The sequence below is a fragment of the Octopus sinensis genome, linkage group LG13, assembly GCF_006345805.1.
Source record: "Octopus sinensis linkage group LG13, ASM634580v1, whole genome shotgun sequence".
In the NCBI taxonomy this organism is placed as follows: Eukaryota; Metazoa; Mollusca; class Cephalopoda; order Octopoda; family Octopodidae; genus Octopus; species Octopus sinensis.
The window spans coordinates 17,179,641-17,201,737 of NC_043009.1; the positions used below are offsets into that span (position 1 = coordinate 17,179,641).

General features: G+C 35.5%; 1 protein-coding gene across 4 annotated transcripts in view; it reads right to left on the reverse strand.

Annotated features, from left to right (window-relative positions):
* LOC115218584 (fibrillin-1) overlaps positions 1 to 22,097 on the reverse strand; it is a 653,797-nt gene that overhangs the window by 134,370 nt on the left and 497,330 nt on the right. For all 4 annotated transcript variants that reach the window (XM_036508171.1, XM_036508172.1, XM_029788478.2 and 1 more), the window contains 4 exons: positions 12,538 to 12,660; positions 9,338 to 9,460; positions 4,309 to 4,431; positions 1,932 to 2,054 (listed from right to left, as the gene is read on the reverse strand). In XM_036508171.1, coding sequence (XP_036364064.1) covers positions 1,932 to 2,054; positions 4,309 to 4,431; positions 9,338 to 9,460; positions 12,538 to 12,660 — 492 coding nt within the window. The remainder of the gene's footprint in view (positions 1 to 1,931; positions 2,055 to 4,308; positions 4,432 to 9,337; positions 9,461 to 12,537; positions 12,661 to 22,097) is intronic.

A 22,097-nucleotide genomic window follows, 5' to 3' on the forward strand; every position in this document is an offset into this window, starting at 1 on the left:
TGGAGTCTGCTTCATATGGAAGAAAAAATATCATTTCTGAATGTAATGGAAGTTACTCTAGTATAGATGTCTTCTCTTTTCTCAAGATAAAGCCAATCTGCCAGGAAACTAGAATAGTATAATATCTCATTGATATTTATTATATCAAAAACTGATGTTAAGTATAGTTTTAACTCCACTGAGATTTGAACCAAAAAGGCAAGACTATAACTAATATGCCATCATTGGATGATGATGACGATGACACCAACGACGATGACAATGATGCCGATGATGATGACAACAATGATGATAGCTAAAAAGCATTCAGCCCAATGTTATCTCAGCCACAGAATGCGATACCTGAACCAGTTTAAAGATATCCTCTCCCTTATTTATGAAATATAAAAGATTTTATAGAGAAATGAAATGGTTAACTAGCAGATACTGGACTGCCAACACATTGATCATAATTTCAAATCTGCCATGTTTTATTTGAGACTTTTTAGTTTTTTTCTCAAGCAAGACATTTAATTCTGCATAGCTCACTTCACCTTAATATCAAGAATACAAATCAGTTACAAAAGAACTGGTATCCTCTCTGCCATGATGTATTTTAGATAAGCACCTTCTTTATAGAGTACTGTGGTATGCAGAAAGATTTATCAGCTTTTTCCTCAAAAGTCTATAGGTGTGATTTATATATATATATATATATATATATATGTATGTATGTGCATATATATATATATATATATATATATATATATATATGTATGTGTATATATATATAATATATATATATGTGTGTGTGTGTGGTGTGTGTGTGTGTGTGTGTGTGTGTGTGGTGTGTGTGTGTGTGTGGTGTGTGTGTGTGCGTGTATGTGTGTGTGCATATATATATATATATATGTGGAGGCACGTGGCTTAGTGGTTAGGGTGTCAGCACCATGATTGTAAGATTGTGGTTTCGATTCCTAGACCGGGTGACGCATTGTGTTCTTGAGTTCGTTGTGTTTATTTCCCGTTGCTCCAGTCCACTCAGCTGGCAAAAATATGTAACGCTGCGATGGACTGGCATCCTGTCCAGCTGGGGAACACATACGCCATAGAAACCGGGAAACCAGGCCCATGAGCCTGGCTAGGGTTAGGGCTTATATTTTATATTTTTATATTTATATGTATAAAAAAAATTTTTTCACACTTATAATAAATTAAATTCTCTGAAGAGTCCGTGGGGCATCCTTGTTAATGTCTCATTTATACCTGCCTTATATGGATTATAGGTTAAATGAGGCATACTTGCCCTTACGGATGAAACAGCTGTCAGATATGATATAATTATATATTATATTTTATATTTTATATTTCTATTTCCTTGTCTAATTATATTTACTATATATTTTGTATAATGCCTTTACTGTTATGTAATGGTGTAATAAAGTATTGATTGGGTATCATCTGATGGTTGATGTTTGATTGATTTAAGTATGTTTTCTCCATTTTCTAATTTTGTTATATATATATATATTCCTGAAATAAATGTGCTTTAAAACAAATATTAGAATGGCTTAAAATCATTTTAGCCTCAACTATAACACATTGAAGTGTAACTAACACCTACTTTCCAGCTAAGTAGTTTGAGAGAAACAATATATCTTGCTTAAGGACAACTACAGAAATAGTTTCAATAACAAGTCTTCATCAAAAATATGTTATGTTATAATATCATCCAAGGTGAAACTGAACTTGTAGTTCTTGCCATCTAAATAGATCTATGTTAACTTAAAATTTACTTTTGGGGACATGATTTTATGATCAACATCATAAATTTCATCATCTGGATGCTGTACTCAGGATACTTTTCATAAAAAGAAAGATTATACAGTGTCAAAAAAAAAAAAAACTATAATACTAAATAGCAATAAAACAAAAAAATAACAAACACTTACTGCTACAGGATGTTCCACTTGACACTTGGTAGCCACTGGGACAATCACATTGATAAGAACCAGGAATATTAATGCAGATATGGGAACAGCCATGAGTTTTGTTTGAAGCACACTCATCAACATCTGGAAACCAAACGACATTGCAGATATTTATTTTATGTACAATTTCTCTGCAGGTATTATATATAACTGACTTGTATTTCATTAGTTTACAGATCTGGGTCCAAATTCCCTATTGACATTTATGGTAATGTAGTGATGGGTTCTACTAAGAGCAGACATGGTTTTAAGCCAATTAGACAGACTTGTTCAAATTGGGCTCCACACCAAGTGAGGGCCCTGCACACATGGTCGAGTGGAGAATACTATGATGAATTTTTAGTATATCTTTGTGGCCTTTTGGCCAGGACTGGAATGCTACACAAAGCATAAAACATCAATCTTCAGTTAATGTAGAATAGAGGACCTCACTGACGATTCTCTATTTGGGCCCAGCACTTCCTAGCACCAGCCCTGACTAGTAGTAATATTTATTATCCAAGTTCGTATCATGAAATCAATGACATTAAAAAAGAAAATATTAGAGTAAAATTAAAGGATTGTGCTTAAATGGGCAGCCTCTTCACAACAATACACACACACACACACACACACACTACATAGATGCAGACATGGATATATGATTAAGCTGACTTTGCAATCACATGACCTCAGGTTAAGCTTGATTTGTATTGCACCTTGAGTAAGTGTCTTCCACTTGTCTCAGACCAAATAACACCTTGGAGCTGCGAGACATAAAAATTTATAGAAGCTTGTCATGTGCATCTGTACATGTGTATATGCATGTGTGCATGAACATGCATACATGCATGAGTGTGCATGTGTCTTTGTGCAGAAATGTCATTTGCTCTTCTCCACATGAGACCATCTAAGCATAAAACATTGATGTCACATTTACAGTCTCTGTGAACAATATATCTTGTACTTATGTGCTTTTGAAGTTAAGTGGGAAAAAAAAGTCCCTTAGTAGAAAAACTCATAAAAGTTGGTGACAGGAAGAGCATCTGGTCATAAAATACTACTTCAAATAAGTTCTCATCTAACCCATGCCAGTATGAAAAGAACGAGGGTAAAATGAACGAACTGCAAGCTAAGGAAATACATAAAATTTACATGGAGGTTAAGCAAGTGAACTAATACTTATACATGGTAACTATCCACATTATGGAGAACTGAAGTGCAGAAAGGTAACCCAGGACGTTGAACTCTTCAGATGAGATGATAAAGAACCAAGATACCTGGTGCCTTGTTGTACCCAAGATGACTTGTTCTCTTCGCAGCAGAGACCACATCCCCTGGTGAAGAGGATTGGCTTGCAAGAATCCTGTACTGGAACCACATAAAAAGCACTTGTGCCTTTGCCACGTAAGAGCACTTGTCCCAGTGCAACAGTAAAAGCACCAACCACACACTGTAAAGTGGTGTCGTTAGGAAGGGCATCCAGCCATAGAAACCATGCCAAATCAGATTAGGACCTGGTGTAACTATCCACCTTGGCAGCTCCAGTCAAACTGTCCAAACCATGCCTGCATGGAAAATGGACATTAAAGGATGATGATGATGATGATGATGATGATAACGGTGAATGAATGTATCTTTCCAAGGGGATGTTATGCAGTACTATATATGACAATATATGAACTTTCAATTTTTTATCTGAAATAGGTTACATTCTCAACTCAGCCAGTAGTACTGGTTTGTTTAGATATCATTAATTCCTCTTTCTTCAAATACAACCGTAGCAAGAACAGCATTAATGACAACCTCACCATCATCACCATCCCTATCTCAGACTACATAGAACTGGTTGAATAAACAAGGGAATTCCTGCATGGTCACTTGACCTGCTAGAAACAGCAGTCATGTTTCCTTCAAACTGCACACTATTGTATTAAAAATGGGAAAAAAACACATGGATTAATATAGTTCTAGGCAAACATAAAATACAGAATGGTTATGGCTGAAATGCATCTGAATATAGGCCATTCAGTTGATCAGGGTTTAATCATTGGAGACAACTGGTTACAAGCACAAATCTTGGTATGAAATGGCATTTTATCTTGTAGTTAATATTATCCACCCAAAATACCTAATATTCTTGAAGCAAATGAAAGATCTGTGATATGGTCACTCAACATGACAGGAAAACATCCCTTCGATGGCTTGACTGCCATCTTAGAAAAGGAAAGACACATTTGATGATCTTATATGTGATTGAGAAATAAGATGGAACAGTTATGCCTGGAATGTCTTGGAGTCTAGGTTTGATTAACAGGAATGATCTGTGACTAAGTTGCAACAGCACTAATATTCCTACCTTGGCAGGTGTATCCGTCTTCACTTAGGGTATATCCAGTCATACAGTAACAACGGTAAGAACCCTGTGTATTCTCGCAGGCCTGGTGGCAGATACTTCTATTCAGGAAACATTCATTGATATCTGAAATTAGAAAGCAAAAATAATATTGCTCATTACATAAACCATAAGAGCTGCAATAAGTGTGTCGGAGAGGGTTTGTTTCTCATTTGACACACTGATCTATCCACCCAAGAGAGAGTTGGTTGTCACCTGAGACTCAACAAACTCTACAAAGAGAACAAGCACAGCATGCTTTACATCACCAGGAGCTGCTCACACACAGTCCATACCCACAGACCACTAATACAAAGAATCAAACATACTGAAAATGAAAGACTATCCAAACTAACACAAATGGACATGCTTACAAAATCAAAAAAACAACACAGTACCCATGACTTTCAGAAATATTTTTTATTCACACACAGAATCGTTAAGGCATGGAATAAACTATCGGCATCTGTTGTTAGCAGTCAAGACACTACACCCTTCAGAACTTCCATGCTTCTTGAAATTTGCCAACAATATACCTGATGTCCCACCACACCTGTTTTTTTCTTTTATATAGATTTATTCACTGTTCACTTCCTGTGCACATTCTATATACTGTTCATGTAATTTTTGTTACTTTTTCTGATGAGTTGTAGTGCACCTGTGCACTGTATACAATAAATTCCTTATCATTATTGAAGAGAAACCATTTGTTACTGTAGTGAAATCTCCAACTTTCACTGTATCTGGCCCTGTGTGTGCAATTACCCCTTTAACACACAGACTCATCTGCAATTCCACCTTCTTACAACACCGCCCTAATACATTCCTTCCTAAATCATGCAAACAAACATAAAAAGCATATATGAAGGAAAATAAAAGCAATGTTAATAACACCAAACAAAGTCCTGGGACATACACAATTACTGGTACATCATTCTCCCATTGAGTCCACCTCATCCACTTCCTCTGTTATGACCACAGGAGCCTACAGGTGCTGCACACATTCACACATTCATTGTACAGAGAGAAAAGTTCAACACATTCAGTCACATTGTCCTCTCTACAATAAACCATTGTATATCAGGCAGTAGAATGTTTGTTAACTTGTAGGGCAATAGTATATCTGGAACAACAGCCATAGTCTCATATAAATTGAATCAAGGAAATATTATCCCACAGGGAGAGATCAGAGGCAGATGGGTTGAATTGGGCAAGTTCAGAGAATATAACACTACAGACAAAATACTCGTTAGGAACAGATTGGCAACACCCAACTATGGCTGTCTGGTCTTTAGTGTTTAATTAGCTTTGCTATGACAATGATGACAGCAACAATTACAACAACTGTTTGATTGTGCCTACTTATTTGATCAACATTCTATGTCTGCTTGATGCAAGTTGACCAAGGGTTAAACAAGGACATGCAATGCACAACTAGATTTTGTCTTCTTTATTTGTACCACTACTATTCTAAAATTTCCAAACTAATGCTGATCTCACCTAAAACCTGATAAACAACAGCTGCTGCTACTGCTGCTACTGCTGCTGCTCACTCTTTTGATTCCTTTTTTGTCTTCATCTCCCTTGCCACAAGATCTGTTGCTATCACTAGCAGAGCCTCCTCAACATCCCCTTGTATAGTGTGATCAACATCAGACCCCAAACAAAATATTTTACCCAAACCTCTTTTTAAGAGAAGCATATTGTTTTGGAAATCCTTCCTAACCTATTTTCTTTCTATGTATTAACTTATGGCAATTCTAAACGAACCAAAGGAAGAGAATCATCAGAATGTATAATCCAAGGATTGTGTCCATGTGAATCAGATTGGAAATAAAATCTTAGCTGTATATTGCTGTATGGTTAGCTGAGGTAAGGACTAACAGTTTGTGTAATACTCTTTATTGAAAAAGAAAGGGGAACGATATTCATTTCTGCAAAATATTCTCTATTCCAACTGCACAGCAACATACTTCTTCAATTAACCATATCTAGTTTATCGCCAGCCCCTAGTATCATTTTCTGCTTCCCTTGCTTATGCTAACATATAAGCTGAAAATCTTTTAGTAAGCCTCTCAACTACTTACCAATCTTAATAGTTTTAATATGAAATGCTATATAGAGTGACATGATTAGCTACAATAGATGTCTTACAGTTGGAATATCAATCACTAAGGCATGAAATAGGATCAATACTTAGCTTTCAACAAGGTAGAACCTTGTTTACTCGCTTGTAGTAGTTAGATCAAACCAGTTTTTTAACCAGTGTTATTGGGAAAGGCCTGACCATCACAATTTAGCATTTCCCATAATTACTTTTATTTGTAATTTAGAAATCATTTCACTTGGTATGTCATAACATAAATAGCCATTGTCATATAAATTGAATCAAGGAAATATTATCCCACAGGGAGAGATCAGAGGCAGATGGGTTGAATTGGGCAAGTTCAGAGAATATAACACTACAGACAAAATACTTGTTAGGAACAGATTGGTAACACCCAACTATGGCTGTCTGGTCTTTAGTGTTTAATTAGCTTTGCTAAGACAACTATTGTAATATACTGTAATGATTTTGCAATTCTACCTTGTCCTTTAAATGCATGAGTGAAATAACTGAGTAGTTTTAGTATAGTATAACCAGCTCAGAGCCATCCAGTAGATATGGGTTTGTATAACCAGCTCAAATAATACTTGGTACTATATAACTAGCACATAAGATATTAGAGAAGCAGCTTAAACAAGGGGAAGCATAAAGATCTCCCACATTTGGAGTGGGCCCTGTGTGGGCTGTAGTGGTGGTAGAGAGGTGGAGCAGGTCTTATTCAGTAGGCTAGACTCTGTTATTTTCATTTTCTGCATCAATTATCATAGCAATTTCTCTATCATTTTCAGAACCCATCATGAGTTGGATCAGTGAACATTGTGACTTTGTTATATTATGAAAACAACCAATAGGCGCAGGAGTGGCTGTGTGGTAAGTAGCTTGCTAACCAACCACGTCGTTCCGGGTTCAGTCCCACTGCGTGGCATCTTGGGCAAGTGTCTTCTGCTATAGCCCCGGGCCGACCAATGCCTTGTGAGTGGATCTGGTAGATGGAAACTGAAAGAAGCCTGTCGTATATATGTATATATATATAAGTGTGTGTGTATATGTTTGTGTGTCTGTGTTTGTCCCCCTAGCATTGCTTGACAACTGATGCTGGTGTGTTTACGTCCCCATCACTTAGCGGTTCGGCAAAAGAGACCGATAGAATAAGTACTGGGCTTACAAAGAATAAGTCCCGGGGTCGATTTGATCGACTAAAGGTGGTGCTCCAGCATGGCCGCAGTCAAATGATTGAAACAAGTAAAAGAGTAAAAGAGAGAAAGAATAATCTGTAATAGCAAGGCAGCAAGAGTTCCATAGACACTTTCACGCACAGTACAAATACATCTGTACCAGATCAGAAAACAATTTTACTTTGTAAAGTTAATCACCTGGCAGACCTAGGACCAGAAAATGTGGCAGCAGTAAGACCATCCATTCTGTTATCACCAAAATGTTCCACTCATAAGCAGAGAACTAGAGTCTGAGGAAGATTTTGCATGCCAATTAGAAACTGCATCCTTACAAAATGATGTTGGTTCAAGAATTAACTGAGACAGGTCATAATAACCGCAGAGCTGTATGTGTGAATAGTCTTGCACAAGTTTCTACTGCAGCTTTTCTCTTGAGTACCAATGAGGTTTAATAACATATCAATGGAACTGTAAACAAGTAGAATTTTCGCTACTGGGCTGAACATAATCCTCATGAACTCCACCAATGATTGCTTCACTCTTCTCACATAACTGATTGGTGTGAAGTTGCCAGCTTTGGTATGATCTGCCTGTACTCTTTTGAAGAAGGTGGTGCAACAGTAACTGTTACCTCTGACTGATATGTTGCAATGTTGGAGGCCTTTCTGCACCCCAAACTGGATGATTTGGACACAGGACATCTGTGGTTTCAACAGGATGAGGCCACAGCTCACACAGCATGACATTTACTTGTTAAGGGAAATGTTTCCTGGGCATTTGGTCTCTTTAAGGGGAGACGTGGGGTGGCTGGCAATTTCACCAAATTTAAGCCCTTGTGAATTTTTCCTTTGGGAATACTTAAGGGAAAAAGTTTTCTGACATCGTCCTCAAACTCTTGAGGATTTGAAGGAAAAGATCAGAGATGAAACTGATGCAATTCCACCTGAGATGACATGGAGAGTCACGAAGAACTGGGAATGACTCCATCAATGTATTGCGAACAACGGCTGCCATTTGTCAAACATAACTTTTAAAACCCATTAAAATAAAACTATGTTTTATGTACTTTTTAGAAATATAATCAGTTTTTTCCTAGATAGTTGTGTTCTTTTTTTATATCCATTCAAAATTTGGGAGATCTTTATGTCCCACCCTGTCGTCATGGTATTTGTATAATTATCTGAGTGATTATTGTATTGCATGATCAGCTTAAAGATATAGCATTGTATAACCTGTTAATATAAATGGTACTGTAGAACCACCTCAAAGATATGCTTTATAACCAGAACTTATAGATTTGGCACAGTATAATCCACTAACAGATACAAGTATATTATCTAATAACTGTCTAAGGGATATGATACTGTATAACTAGCTGGATAGATATAGTACTATATAACCTGCATACAGATATAGTATACCAGCTCACTGATATGGTTTGTGTAGCCAGTTGAGTAGATGTGATATTGTAAAACTAACACTTAGATATAGTATTACAAGAGAAGATGTGATTCTTATCAATCTAAAGCTTTGAAACAGGAGCTAAACACCATTCTTTTAAATTCCCTTGAAACTGTATCAAACATATTTAAGATAGTATATTCAGTTCAAGAGTTTCTAATTACATAGATTGTCTATAACTAAAACACTAAAATACGTAAAATTGATGAATCGGTTAGAGGATGAATAAGAAAAGGCTCAAATAACTTACCAATGCATGATCTTCTGTTGCTATGTAGGATGAAACCAGTTTTGTTACAGAAACATTCAAATGATCCATTATTATTGACACAAACATCATCACAGATGTAATTATCTTCACACTCATTGATGTCTAGACAAAGAAATAACAAGTTTGAGAAATATTGAATCTTATTTATACCAATTTGATGGGGTTGGTGCATAAAGAGTTGTCAACAGGAGGAACTTGAACTTAACATTTTACATGTGATGTCAGTGTGCATACTCGACAGAGTGTAGGTATCTTGAGAGAAAAGTTGGACCTAAGAAGCATCAGATGTGGTGTGCAAGAGAGACGACTGCACTGGTATGGTCATGCGGTGAGAATGGAGGAGGATGGCTGTGTGAAAAAGTGCCACACCCTAGCGGTTGAGGGAACCTGTGGAAGAGGTAGACCCAGGAAGACCTGGGATGAGGTGGTGAAGCATGACCTTCAAACATTAGGCCTCACTGAGGCAATGACTAGTGACCAAGACTTTTGGAAATATGCTGTGCTTGAGAAGACTCGGCAAGTGCAAGTGAGACTATAACCTTGTGGCCTATGCCAGGGGTGTAACCAGCCCACTTATGCATACTTTTCCTTCGTTGGACACTAAACTCTGCTTGGGAAGACCTGTTGAGGCAAGTGAAATTGAAATCAAAATCAAATTTGATGACTGGCATCCGTGCTAGTGGAGCGATAAGAGTACCATCCGAGTGTGATCGTTGCCAGAGCAGCAAATTGGCTTCTGTGCCAGTGGGACATAAAAAGCACCATTCGAGTGTGATCATTACCGGCATTGCCTTACTGGCACTTATGCTAGTGGCACGTGAAAAAACATTCAAGTGAGGTCATGGCCAGTGCTGCTGGACTGGTTTTTGTGCAGGAGGCACGGAAAAAAAACACCATTTGAGTGTGGATGTTGCCAGTACCACCTGACTGGCCCTCATGTTGGTGGCACGTAAAAGCACCCACTACACTCTCAGAGTGGTTGGCATTAGGAAGGGAACCCAGCTGTAGAAACTCTACCAGATCAGATTGGAGCCTGGTGCAGCCATATGGTTGGCAAGTCCTCGGTCAAATTGTCCAACCCATGCTTGCATGGAAAGCGGATGTTAAACGATAATGATGATGATGATGATGATGATGATATGTGAATAAGCCACCATATCCACAACTATTCATAAACTGTTCCATAACAGTCAGAAGCATCTCCAAAAGCAAAATGAGTATCCAGTTTTACAGAAAAGTTTGATTATAAATGCCTTGTCAATGTACAAATGAAGGTAATTTCCATGGGAGATGTTTTTGACAAAAGCTGTTGCTAACCAAGAAAGTAGTTAAGTGGGGATAAAGAATTAGATTCTACTTTTTTTAGGGTTTTTTTCTTCTTTTTTATAATTTCAAATCTCTTTCCCTTAGCTCAGATGAATAATGTAGGCTTTTGTATGATAATCTCATGTGGGACTCACACAGGGCCCACACAAACAAGGGAGGCTTAAACTGAGGACACTCTGAAAAGCAACCTTAAATGGAGTGGCATTAGACCATGTGGACTTCATGAGCTCTGCTGCAGACAGATTAGCATGGCTTCTCACCTCACAAGCAGCAGCTGCCTTTGAAGAGGACCAGTGTTTCACTGTAGCAAGAGACAGACGTCACAGGGTGGGTAACAGACTATTGTTGTGACATCTGTAGGTGCCTGTGTGCTTCCAGGTTTGGACTGCTAAGTCACATGTGCCTTCGTTGCCAAGAACACAGACTCTGTCATCATCGGACACGTATGGACTACCAAGAAAATGTATGGTTAAAAAGTTCACACCACAAGCATGCTGCCACTGGTTCAATCCCACTATGTGACATCATGAGCAGGATTGAAGAAGCTTCAAATCAAAAGACAGAGAATTCTAATTTGTAATATTAACCACAGAAGTAACTATTAAGGTGGTTTAGTGTTAGTCCTAGTTACAACTATGTTGAAGCTATATTAGGTGTGTCTGTGTGTTTGTACAGGGAAATTAAAGAGGGATGGTAATTGTTGAATACATTGGTCAAAAATATTTCAAGACTAGAAAAACTGAAGTAGAGGAAAGAAGTTCCGAAAGAAGAGAACTTTAAAAGAGTTAACACCTCTTTCAGATAGAAACACAGATAAAGATAATAGAATAACTTGGTGCATGAAGATAAATTTTTTTCAAATTTTACCATTTACAGAACAAAATCAAAAAGTACAAAAATGGAAAAGGAGTAAGTTGTTATTTATTTATATTTATATTTTTCAATTTCAAGGTTCACTTAACACATTTTTTAAAACACAATGAGTTATAGTTTTTACTAAATATTTAATTTCTTTCCTTCTTTTAAATATGTATATTTATTTCTGAATTTATTTAAAAAAAGAAAATCATTTGTGTGGATGTACATATATGTTTATGCATATATATATATATATATATATATATATATGTATGCATGTATATGTATGTATGTATGTATGTATGTATGTATGTATGTATGTATGTATGTATGTATGTATGTATGTATGCATGCATGTATGTATGTATGTATATATATACATAAATACATACATACATATATATATATGTGTGTGTGTGTGTGTGTGTAAATATATATATATATATATACACACACACACACATATATATATATGCATATCTATCTATTTATGTGTGTATATATGTATATGCATATATATGCATATTTATGTATGCATATTGCATATATACACATATGTGTGTGTGCGTGTGCCTGCATGCAAAGTATATCTACACACACACACACACACATAATATATTTCATAAATATATATATAAGTGAATACAAATGTGTATATTTGTATACACATGTGTGTGTATACAGAGAGAGAGAGAGAGAGAGAGAGAGAGAGAGAGAGAGAGAGAGAGAGATACTTACATGCAAATATGTATATATATATACTTACACACAAACATACACACACACACACATTGCTGAATATATAAGCATATAGACCTATAACAATCTCCAAATGATGTATTTGGCTAAAAACCATAAATGAGGACACAAACATAAAGGAAAAGAAAATTATCTGGAGAAAGAAGTTTTGGTGTTTTTCATTTTGTTGGACCTATTTATTGGTTTAGCAAACAATAAAACTTGCAAGTTAATCTGACTACAAGCATTTTACTGACCAGTACAATTTTTGGTATTTGGCTTCAATTTAAAACCATGAGAACAGGCACAGTAGCTGCTGCCGACAGTGTTTACACATATCTGTGAACATCCGTCATTTTCTTTGGCACATTCATTTACATCTGAGGGGAAAAAGAAATATTCATATAAAACTCATAACAATAAAAAAAAAAGTATTGCTCTGTGGTCAGAATCTTCTCTGAATGAGAGAACAGATTTAGAAAGTAGAAAATTGTAGATTTGCTTTATCTTTTCTTATATCTTTAATCATAAAGAATGTAAGAATATCATACCATTGCAGACAGGAGTTCAAGCATAATGACTAATTGAAATGACATACTCACTGTCTTGCACCAGCTGAGTATTGACTCCATTTATAACTTAGGTACCACACTGTTGGGGTTCCTAGCAAAAACCTGTTCAGTCACAGAATGCAGTTGCTTCACTGAACCTGGCTCCCTCACTTTACTCTGCTCAACCAGATTACTATGGCAGGTTGTGAACTAGTGAGCAACTGACTGTATCGCATGCTACACACAGTAACCAAATATCTCACAATTAGCAAACAGTCATTCTGGAAAAGGGAGAGAAAAATATTAGGTACTCCACCCACAAACTGATAAGCAGGTCAAAGGTCAAAGTTAAAATGCCTGAGATCCTTGGCTTGCTGGATCAGAGTTGACTTGAAACTACACAACAATCTCAACAGATTGACTTTTCTTTTAGTATATTCTCCCAAAACGTCCCACAAGGTTACTTAAATCAAATTAATTTGTACTGTATGAGGACACAATATTTACAGTACTTCTAATTAGACCCACAGTACCTTGTAGCCATACTCAGAGTAGCCACAGATCTAGTCTTTCTCATTCGCAAAATGGGATCCCCCCTAATTTTGCTCAGATTGCTTTCAATTTTGGTGTATCGATGCAAATCTGAATTTTGATTATGATCAACCAATTACTTTATCTTGTAAATTAAAGAATCTGATGTTATTTGGAATTAAAGTTGGGAAATTAGGGTAATTTTGGCCAATCAACAGACAACGTGGCATTAGCAGGTTGTTACCATGACAACCACATGTTATGCTGTTGTTCACTGTTGTCTGTGCTGCAGTTGTTTATGTTGATTTTTCACACTTAGCTTTTTTAATTATTTTTCATTTCATACATTTTTGGACTCATTGACTCAGATAGCTGGATTTATGATTTCACTAGGTTTATTCTATTCATAAGAATTTAAATTAGGAGTATTTCTTAAACCGTTAGCTTCACATTTCAACAGCTTAACTGAAATTTAGCACACGTAACAGTAACTGAGAGGGATATTGTGGAACAGAGAAACCGTGGGCGATACAGATAATTTGACATTCTTGTTGAATTCTGCATGCAGAAATATATACTATACAGGAATTCTTTTCCTTGGGTCAAATTCTTTGTTGACCAGTATTATTCTTATCGTAGTTTACAAATCCAAGCATGAAAACGTTACTCAACTTTGGAGTTTTGGAGACAGATGCCCATTTTTCACACACACACAAGCACTTATATATTATTGGTGTACATAAATACATGGTAGATATACATAATAGTGAAGTATACATAAAGCAAACACATGCAGACAAATATATTAATATAACAAATTAAAAATAATAAAAACATACAATCAATAAAGAGACAAAAGAAACGGTAAGATGATAAATGTTGATTTTATTAAGTATTTCTGTTTATTTAGAAACCTAAAATGAAATTAGGTATTTCTGTTTATCTAGAAACCCACAGTGAACAGGTTAGATGCTAAACTATAAATTTCACAGGGTACAACCTTAAAGTTGACACTGCTCTGTTTTCTAAACGCAGAAAATTTCTGTCTTGGCTAAAAATATCCAGTTTTTTCAATTTTTAAACCTCTGTAACTTGTATCTCAAATTTTTTTCTCCACATCATACCGTCAAAGCAATGAGACTGGAAGGCTACATTATTATAGCAAATTTTCAGATTTTTTACTTCCTTTTAAAAAATGTATATTTTGCAAATGGAAAAAAAAAAGATCTGTAGCCTCTTGCTAGATCAAAGCTGCTTTCTTGACATACCAACACTACATTCCAGCCACACAAACCTTTACCATCATTATTACCTTCAAGCTATACAACATTACTACCTAACCATGGTAAGACTTGCTTCTAGCAATTTCAATAAAACCTAGCTGTATCAAAACTACTTCCTAACTATACCAACACTGCAGGCTATACAAATACTACCTTCCATATACAAATGCTGTCTTGTAGCTATACAGCTCAACAAGCACTATCTTGTTGCTATACTAATCCTACCTGCTTGCTAGATCAACACTACAGTCTAGGCATAGCAACACTACCTTCTAGCTATATGAAAATTATCCTAGCTATATGAACATTATCTTCTGACTTATACCAGTACTAGCTTGCAGTTATATCAACACTGGTGGTCATTTAGCTCCTCTTATACAACAAGCTACAAAATGATTTCAACAGTCCTCACAGTAACTGTTTTAGTGCCTTTTACATCAGTTGTCCTATGGCTTGGAACATCCAATGTTAACAGAGTTACATCCATGTTTGCTATGGGACACAATTCAAATGAAACTCATTTTCTTCATTGTTTCACAACTAGTGTTGGTATGCTTACATCCCCATAACTTAGTGGTTTGGCAAAAGAGACAGATAAAACCAAGTTTAAAATTTAAAGAAAAGCACTGAGGTTGATTCATTCATCTAATATTCTTCAAGGCAATGCTCCAGCATGGCTGCAGTCTAATGACTGGAACAAGTAAAAGACAAAACATATGTGACCTTCTTTGTGACACAGATTACCATATTTGTAGAAACAGATAGTCTTTGCCTTCTCAAATCCACAACCCATTTAATATATTAAATATGTATATATAAGACCTTATCATTTTGCTTTTTTCCTTGCTGTAAATTGCAATTATCTCTTTTAACAATTTTCAATTTTTCTTCTTGACTGAGTCAGCAACAAATCATTTATTTTTTTTTTACTAGCTGGTAGAGAACCAAAATGTCTTTCCAAAGTTCTATTTCCATGTGACTTTTTAATCTTTTTTTTTAATAATTAATTGCACTTAATTTGAATTTAGCTATGTATGATAGTCTCTTTTCGTTAGACATCCTGAGGGTGTGAAAGGTAAAACAAAAAAAAAAATGAAGAAACAAACTGTTTTGCTTTCTATGCTTTCAATACTTTGGCTTCCGGTTATGCATCCAGCTGATGGTAAGCACATACCAGACAGCCAAGTAGCTGACAAAATTTTAAAAAATGATTAGGTGGTTGCTAACACTAATTGCATTAAGCACTTTGATTGGTCAACCGCAAAGCACATTTGCAATCCAAGGCAAGCACTCAAAAACAATTTTTTTTGTTAAAAAGTTAGGCCAGAAATTCATCAATATCAAAAATGGCCTTACTCTACACTCTGTAATTTACAAGCTCTTTTACTCTCATTTGTTACTATAACATATTTTTTTTAACATTTCAGGGAGCATTTACATGTTTTTAAAAGTAAAATATTTCTATTGATATAAATATAGTTGAACTGTATGCATTCTTATCTACATATATCTACATAGAACACGTGTATACCATACATCATCATCATCATATACTGTCATTTATATATATATATATATATAAATATAAATATACACATATATATATGTATATATATATATATTTCGTTTTGGGATTTGGTTTGCAAGTGGTAAGGCTTCAACATGTAGTAAAACATTTGATCAGCGAAGAGGATAAAGATAATGTTTTAATAAAAATCACAAATCATGTTAAATACAGCTACCAAGGTTTTCCGGGTCAAAATAATTTATTTTACCATTTTTCAAGCTGAGAACAAGACCGTTTGTCAGGTGTCTTTTGAGCAGATAGTGTTTAAATAGTCTTCTTTTAAAAACATATAATGCTCCTCAAGAAATACATCTTGTCAGATTTCAAATGTCTTTTTTTTTTCTTGCCTTCTTCCTTACCAATGTCTCTTATTTAACTGTCATCTGCTCAAAAGACAACTGACAAATGGTCTTGTTCTCAGTTTGAAAAATGGTGAAATAAACTATTATTTTGACCAGAAAACCCTGGGTAGGTGCATTTAGCAAGATCTGTGGTTTTATTATAACATTATAAATATATATATATATATATATATATATATATATATATATATATGTTATTCTTACCTTTGATGTCTATGGCACAAGCATATAAATTTGGGCAGGGAAATAGGTGTTTCTCATTCATCAAAAAGTATAGCACATACATTATATGAGAGACTATTTTCAGTTTCTGTCTACCATATCAGCTCTCAAGGTTTTGGCCTGTTTTGTGCTTTAGTTGAAGGATGCCATGCTGTGAGACTGAACCCAAAACCACATGACTGGGAAGAAGACTTTTTAATCACACAGCCATACCTGCAGCTTGCTGTAATAACACTACCTTTTACTAATTAGTTGAGGCAGATTTTCTACAGCCAATACCAACCCTGTCACAAGCCATACCAATACTACCTTCTTACTAAACCAACAGTATTAGATATATCAAGACTATTTTCTATATCGAACCTGCACCACTTAAGTGATAGTCTTTGTCTCAAATAATACCTAGTATGCATTTTTTTTTCTTTTTGCAGACACTTTGCTCCCTCTCTACAGATGACAGTAATGAATTCCTATGATGCTTCATCTTATCATTCATCCTTTTGGCTCTCTTTATCCAACAACCATTAATATAACTCAGAATGACTTATGTATGTTCTCTTCTGTTTTTAACTATTTAAATTCTTCCTCTGAGGAAGGAGCTGGTTTCTAACAAAGATATAAAACACCATCATTGGAATGTAGATAATGAAAACAAGGCCACATTTTAAATTTGAGAAAAAGCTTGCATATTTTTACTGTTTCACTTATTGACTGTATTTGTAATGTGTGAGTTTGTTGGTTGATTTGTTTTTCTGGAAATCTTAGTTTATCCAGACTGTCAGTTAGGCATTTACTTGCAAAACCAAGTGTACCAATTACTATTGGTATGAATGTAAATTTGAAATCTGGATTTGGAAGCTGGAGGTTTCAAAGCAGTTGTCCAGAGTTAGCTTCTTTCACTTTGATTTTCAAAGAGATATTCACATCACCAGGACAGCTAACCTCTATGACACTACATACTTTTCTTGTCTGTTTCAAACAACAATATCCAGCCTATTGTGCTTACATTTGACAAATATTTTGATGGAAATGTTCCACTGGTATTCCTTGAGTTGATGTTTGCGTATTCAATAATAGGAGATGCTCCTTATCTATTTCTGAATGACATTGTATATTGTTTTTGCAACAAAGTTGTGTCAGATTGGGAGATAGTACCTTGATGACATTTTTGGGCAGGTGCTAATCGCCTGTTCAATGCCTTCCACTGAAATATGACATCATCTACATTTTTGGCTGCATCCTGCAGTTCCAAGGGCTTTACTGTCTCTTTTGTTGATTGGATATTTTGTAGCAACCTCATGTTCCTGGATTGCATAGCTTTTGAAGCGTGATGTCTGATGTGATGTAGTGATGACAAGTTGATATTACTGTCTTCTTCAAGTTTTGGGGAAACATGTCCATGCATAGTGTTTTTTAGTATGCTCAGAGTTCCACATTTAGATCTTCTTTAAGATATATTAGTCCAGCTGTTTTGAGGTTGTATGGAAGGTCATCTGAAAGAGAATGCTTCCTGAGGAGCTCACATGTAAGAAATTGTCCTCATCACTTTTTGACTGCTAAATTAATGTATTTATTTTTGATATTGTTCTTTAGCAAGTGGTGTTTGAGAAACTATAGGACATCCAAAAGCTCTCTGCACTGATCCCAAGCTTCCGCCTCCTTTATCTCTTCTTAGGTAGAGTCTGTTGATATCACTATTCTTGTGGAGATTTCCATTTGATGTCAGTATCTTGCAGTCTTCAACATCTATGGAGTAGATTTCTTCTACAGACCAGTCAAGTAACCCAACTGTTGGAATCAGCACTGGTATTGCAAATGCATTGTGGGATATTGTCTTGCTATAAGAAGAGAGTTCCAATTGCCATATTTTTATAATCTTGAGTCACTCTAACTTTATTCACAGTACCTTTGTATGATAGTTTTCATCCATTCCTAGGCACTTGTAGCATTCTTTGTGTGGAACAGGAGAGATAGCAAGCCCATTGATATACAGGTTTTGAGTCAGGGGGACTGATTTTCCCCATTCAACATTCAACTGTGTACATTTCTTTTGACCAAATTTCATTTCCATTTCAACTAAAATGCTGTTATTAATTCCACCTGTTTTGATTTTTGGAGGGGGCTGGACATTGTTAACATTTTTAAAACATTAACAAAGTCCCCCCCCATAACCCCCCCCCCATAAATCTTGAGTTGTAGACCTTAGCATGTAGTCGCTTGATTTTTCTAGCTGGAATTATAATGGTCTAATGTTAAAATGAACAGAATTACAGAAAGACTATCTCCTTGGAATATTCCCTTTGTAACATTGGAGACAATTGTCCCACTCTCAGTTCTAAGTGTAAGAATTGTTGCCCAGGTTTTTGTAGACCTCTCGATGGCAGCAATTAAGATAACAGGCACTTTTGCCTGTTATCAGCCATAAGTGGGGAACAGAGTCAAATACTTTCTTATGAAGAAACCATACTGCTGTAAGGCTCCTATGATGTTTTTTTTTTTAACTTCAGACAGTACAGCTTTGTTTATCAAAAAATTGTTCAGTGCTTCCCCACACTCCATTCTTTCCACCTGCCTACTCATCAGTTGCTATGTTGTTGGATTTGAGGCAGTTTATGTACAGTTTATACATAATCTTTAGGCAAGCAATAGGCCTATAGTTTTCAGCCAACTTGGTGGTTTCATTCTTGGCTTTAAGATTTGTCCATGCTATAGTAAACCAATTTGGTTTGTCAGTGCTTCTGTATATACATATTAGTGGTTTTCCATAAAATGTCAGCCTCTTATACCAATATCCAATTATTAGGCTCCTTGCAGGTGCCCTCACATGATACACTTTGCATACAGCTATGGTGAAAGTTTCATTGCATGTATTTTACTGTTGATGTTGCTACAGTGGTCTCTCCTTACTGTAATTAGCCATGATGCACTAAGGCTGAGATCCCTTTTTTTGCCCCAGATTTCCAATTAGAATCAATCAAGGTCTTGAGTGGGAGCTTCCTTAATGGTAATATTTCCCCTTCTCATCTCTCCTCTGTGAGTTAGAAGCAAACTTGTAATTTATGTAGGCTCATTCAAAGATTCACCTGTAGCAGTGAAGATTTTTGCAACTAACCTTCTTTCAAGAGCTAGGTGTGTAAAGAATCATCACAGAATTTACTTAATTTATTCAGAAGATGTAACTGATGAGGTGGAAACTCATTTTCCTTTTTACATTTCATTCTTGTGGTTAATCATCCTACATGATAGCACAGATTGTTGATGTTTTCTTCAAGGTTCATTTCTCACCTGGGTCGTTTCCATTTAGTAGTTTCATTATCAATTACACTGCAGATTTGTATAGCTGTGTATATGAGAGAGTATTAATATTCTTGTTAATAACATCACATGATTTCATGTGTTCTCCAGCAAGATCATTGATAACTTTCAACATAAGAGCTGGTGAATCTTTTTTAAAATCTTATTAAGAATGAACTATTGCTTAACAATAATTTCAAAAAAGTGAAAAGCTATCAGATCGTTTTTGTTGCTGTCAAAATTTTCTATTTTTTAAAATTTTGTTCCAATTATTTTCAAATTTGGTGTATTGATGTAGTTTTGTATGTTAATTATAGAAAGGAAATTCATTTTGTTCATAAGTTAATAAATAAAAAGTTAATAATGTTTAAAGTTTGCAAATTTTGGGTAATTTTAGCCAATTGAAAACCACAGATACATTAGTGTCTGTTCCCATAGTAATAAAACAAGTTGTACTCTACTCCTGAAAAAGATGCAGCAAGTGTGTGTCTGTCAGAAAAGATATACAATTGGAAGGTGACACCCATCCTCTTTGGAGTGTACTGCTATTTTACCTTTACTCATGGGTCAAAGAATTGACTTCAGTTTGGTTTTGTGTTGAACTAATTACAATAGCTATGTTTGTGACGTAAGTGCAGAAAACCTGCTCCACAACCCAGATAGGGGGTCCTGGGAAGATAGTCAAGATAAACAAAACAGTCTTCTCAAGATGTAAATATAACTGAGGAAGGGTAGTTGTTATTTGAGCAGTGGATTTTTGGAGGAGTGTGCCATGAGACCAGACATGCTTTTCTTTATGTGGTGCTGTATCGGAATTGTGACTCATAAGAGGAATGCATACAACAGTTGATCCTTCCAGGAACCACAATTTTGAGTGACATGAGGAGGGCCTATTCTCACATTCCTAAAATTGATTATAATTTTTGACATAGAACAGTGAACCACAGTGTTGAGTTTATTAACTCGAAAGATATTACCAACATGCAACAAGTAGGAAAAACACATGGGCTTATGTAAAATGAGGGAATAAACAATGCTGCAGGACCCACCGTTGTGGGTGACTCATATGTCAGTGAGTTTTAACCCTAATCCTAACCCAAACCCTGAGAGTGTATTCCACTTTTGTTTTCGAATTTTTGCAACAAAAAATATACTGTTCACATGAACTGGACTATTACTATAGTATTATAATGTACAATTTGTTTTGTTTATTTTACTGTTTTTCACCAAAAAAAAATTCCATTGAGGATTTTTCTTTCTTAAATTGTTTACATGTCTGTTCTATTATTTCACATGATTTTATTCATTAAAACTTATTAAAACTTTGAACTGCAAGAGTAACAGAAAAGATCCAAGTTTCCTGGGAACAGTGATTTCAGAATGTTTCTAAGTTGAGTATATTCCATAGTTGTCTCTGTTGACTTGGTCACTTTTGGAGAGGCACAAAAATTTAATGATGCTGGCAACAGTTTGTTTACATTATTTTCGATCCCTTTTCTGGCAGGTTTGACCAGTTCTGTTTCTATTTTTGAGAAGATTGATTTACATCACTAGAGCAAGACACTTTTTTTTAAAAAAAGAATGCTTGTTGTCAAAATTGTTCCACAATTCTTAAATTAGGGTGAGCTTCATCCCAGCATTTTTTTTAACTGCTTCATATATCCAATAGGCTTTTTCATAGCATCAAAGTAGATCTTGATTTAGATGCAAAATCCCAAATTCTTATGATTTCTTAGATAGCTAACTGGTGCTGTAGTGCTTGTTTCATTGGTAATGGTCTTATTAATTTCAGCCATGATTATACCAGCAAACTTACACATTATATAAGGTATATTTCTTTTGAATCCAGTCTGAATAATGCTATGTTGGCAAGTAAAGGGTGTTTATCTTATTCATAATGGAAAAAAATCAACCAGTTACTGATTTAAGCTGGAGGAGTTGGCATCAATGGAGATGGAAACATTAAAAAAAAAAAATGTAATTTTAAAGTCTCCTCTACACCTACAC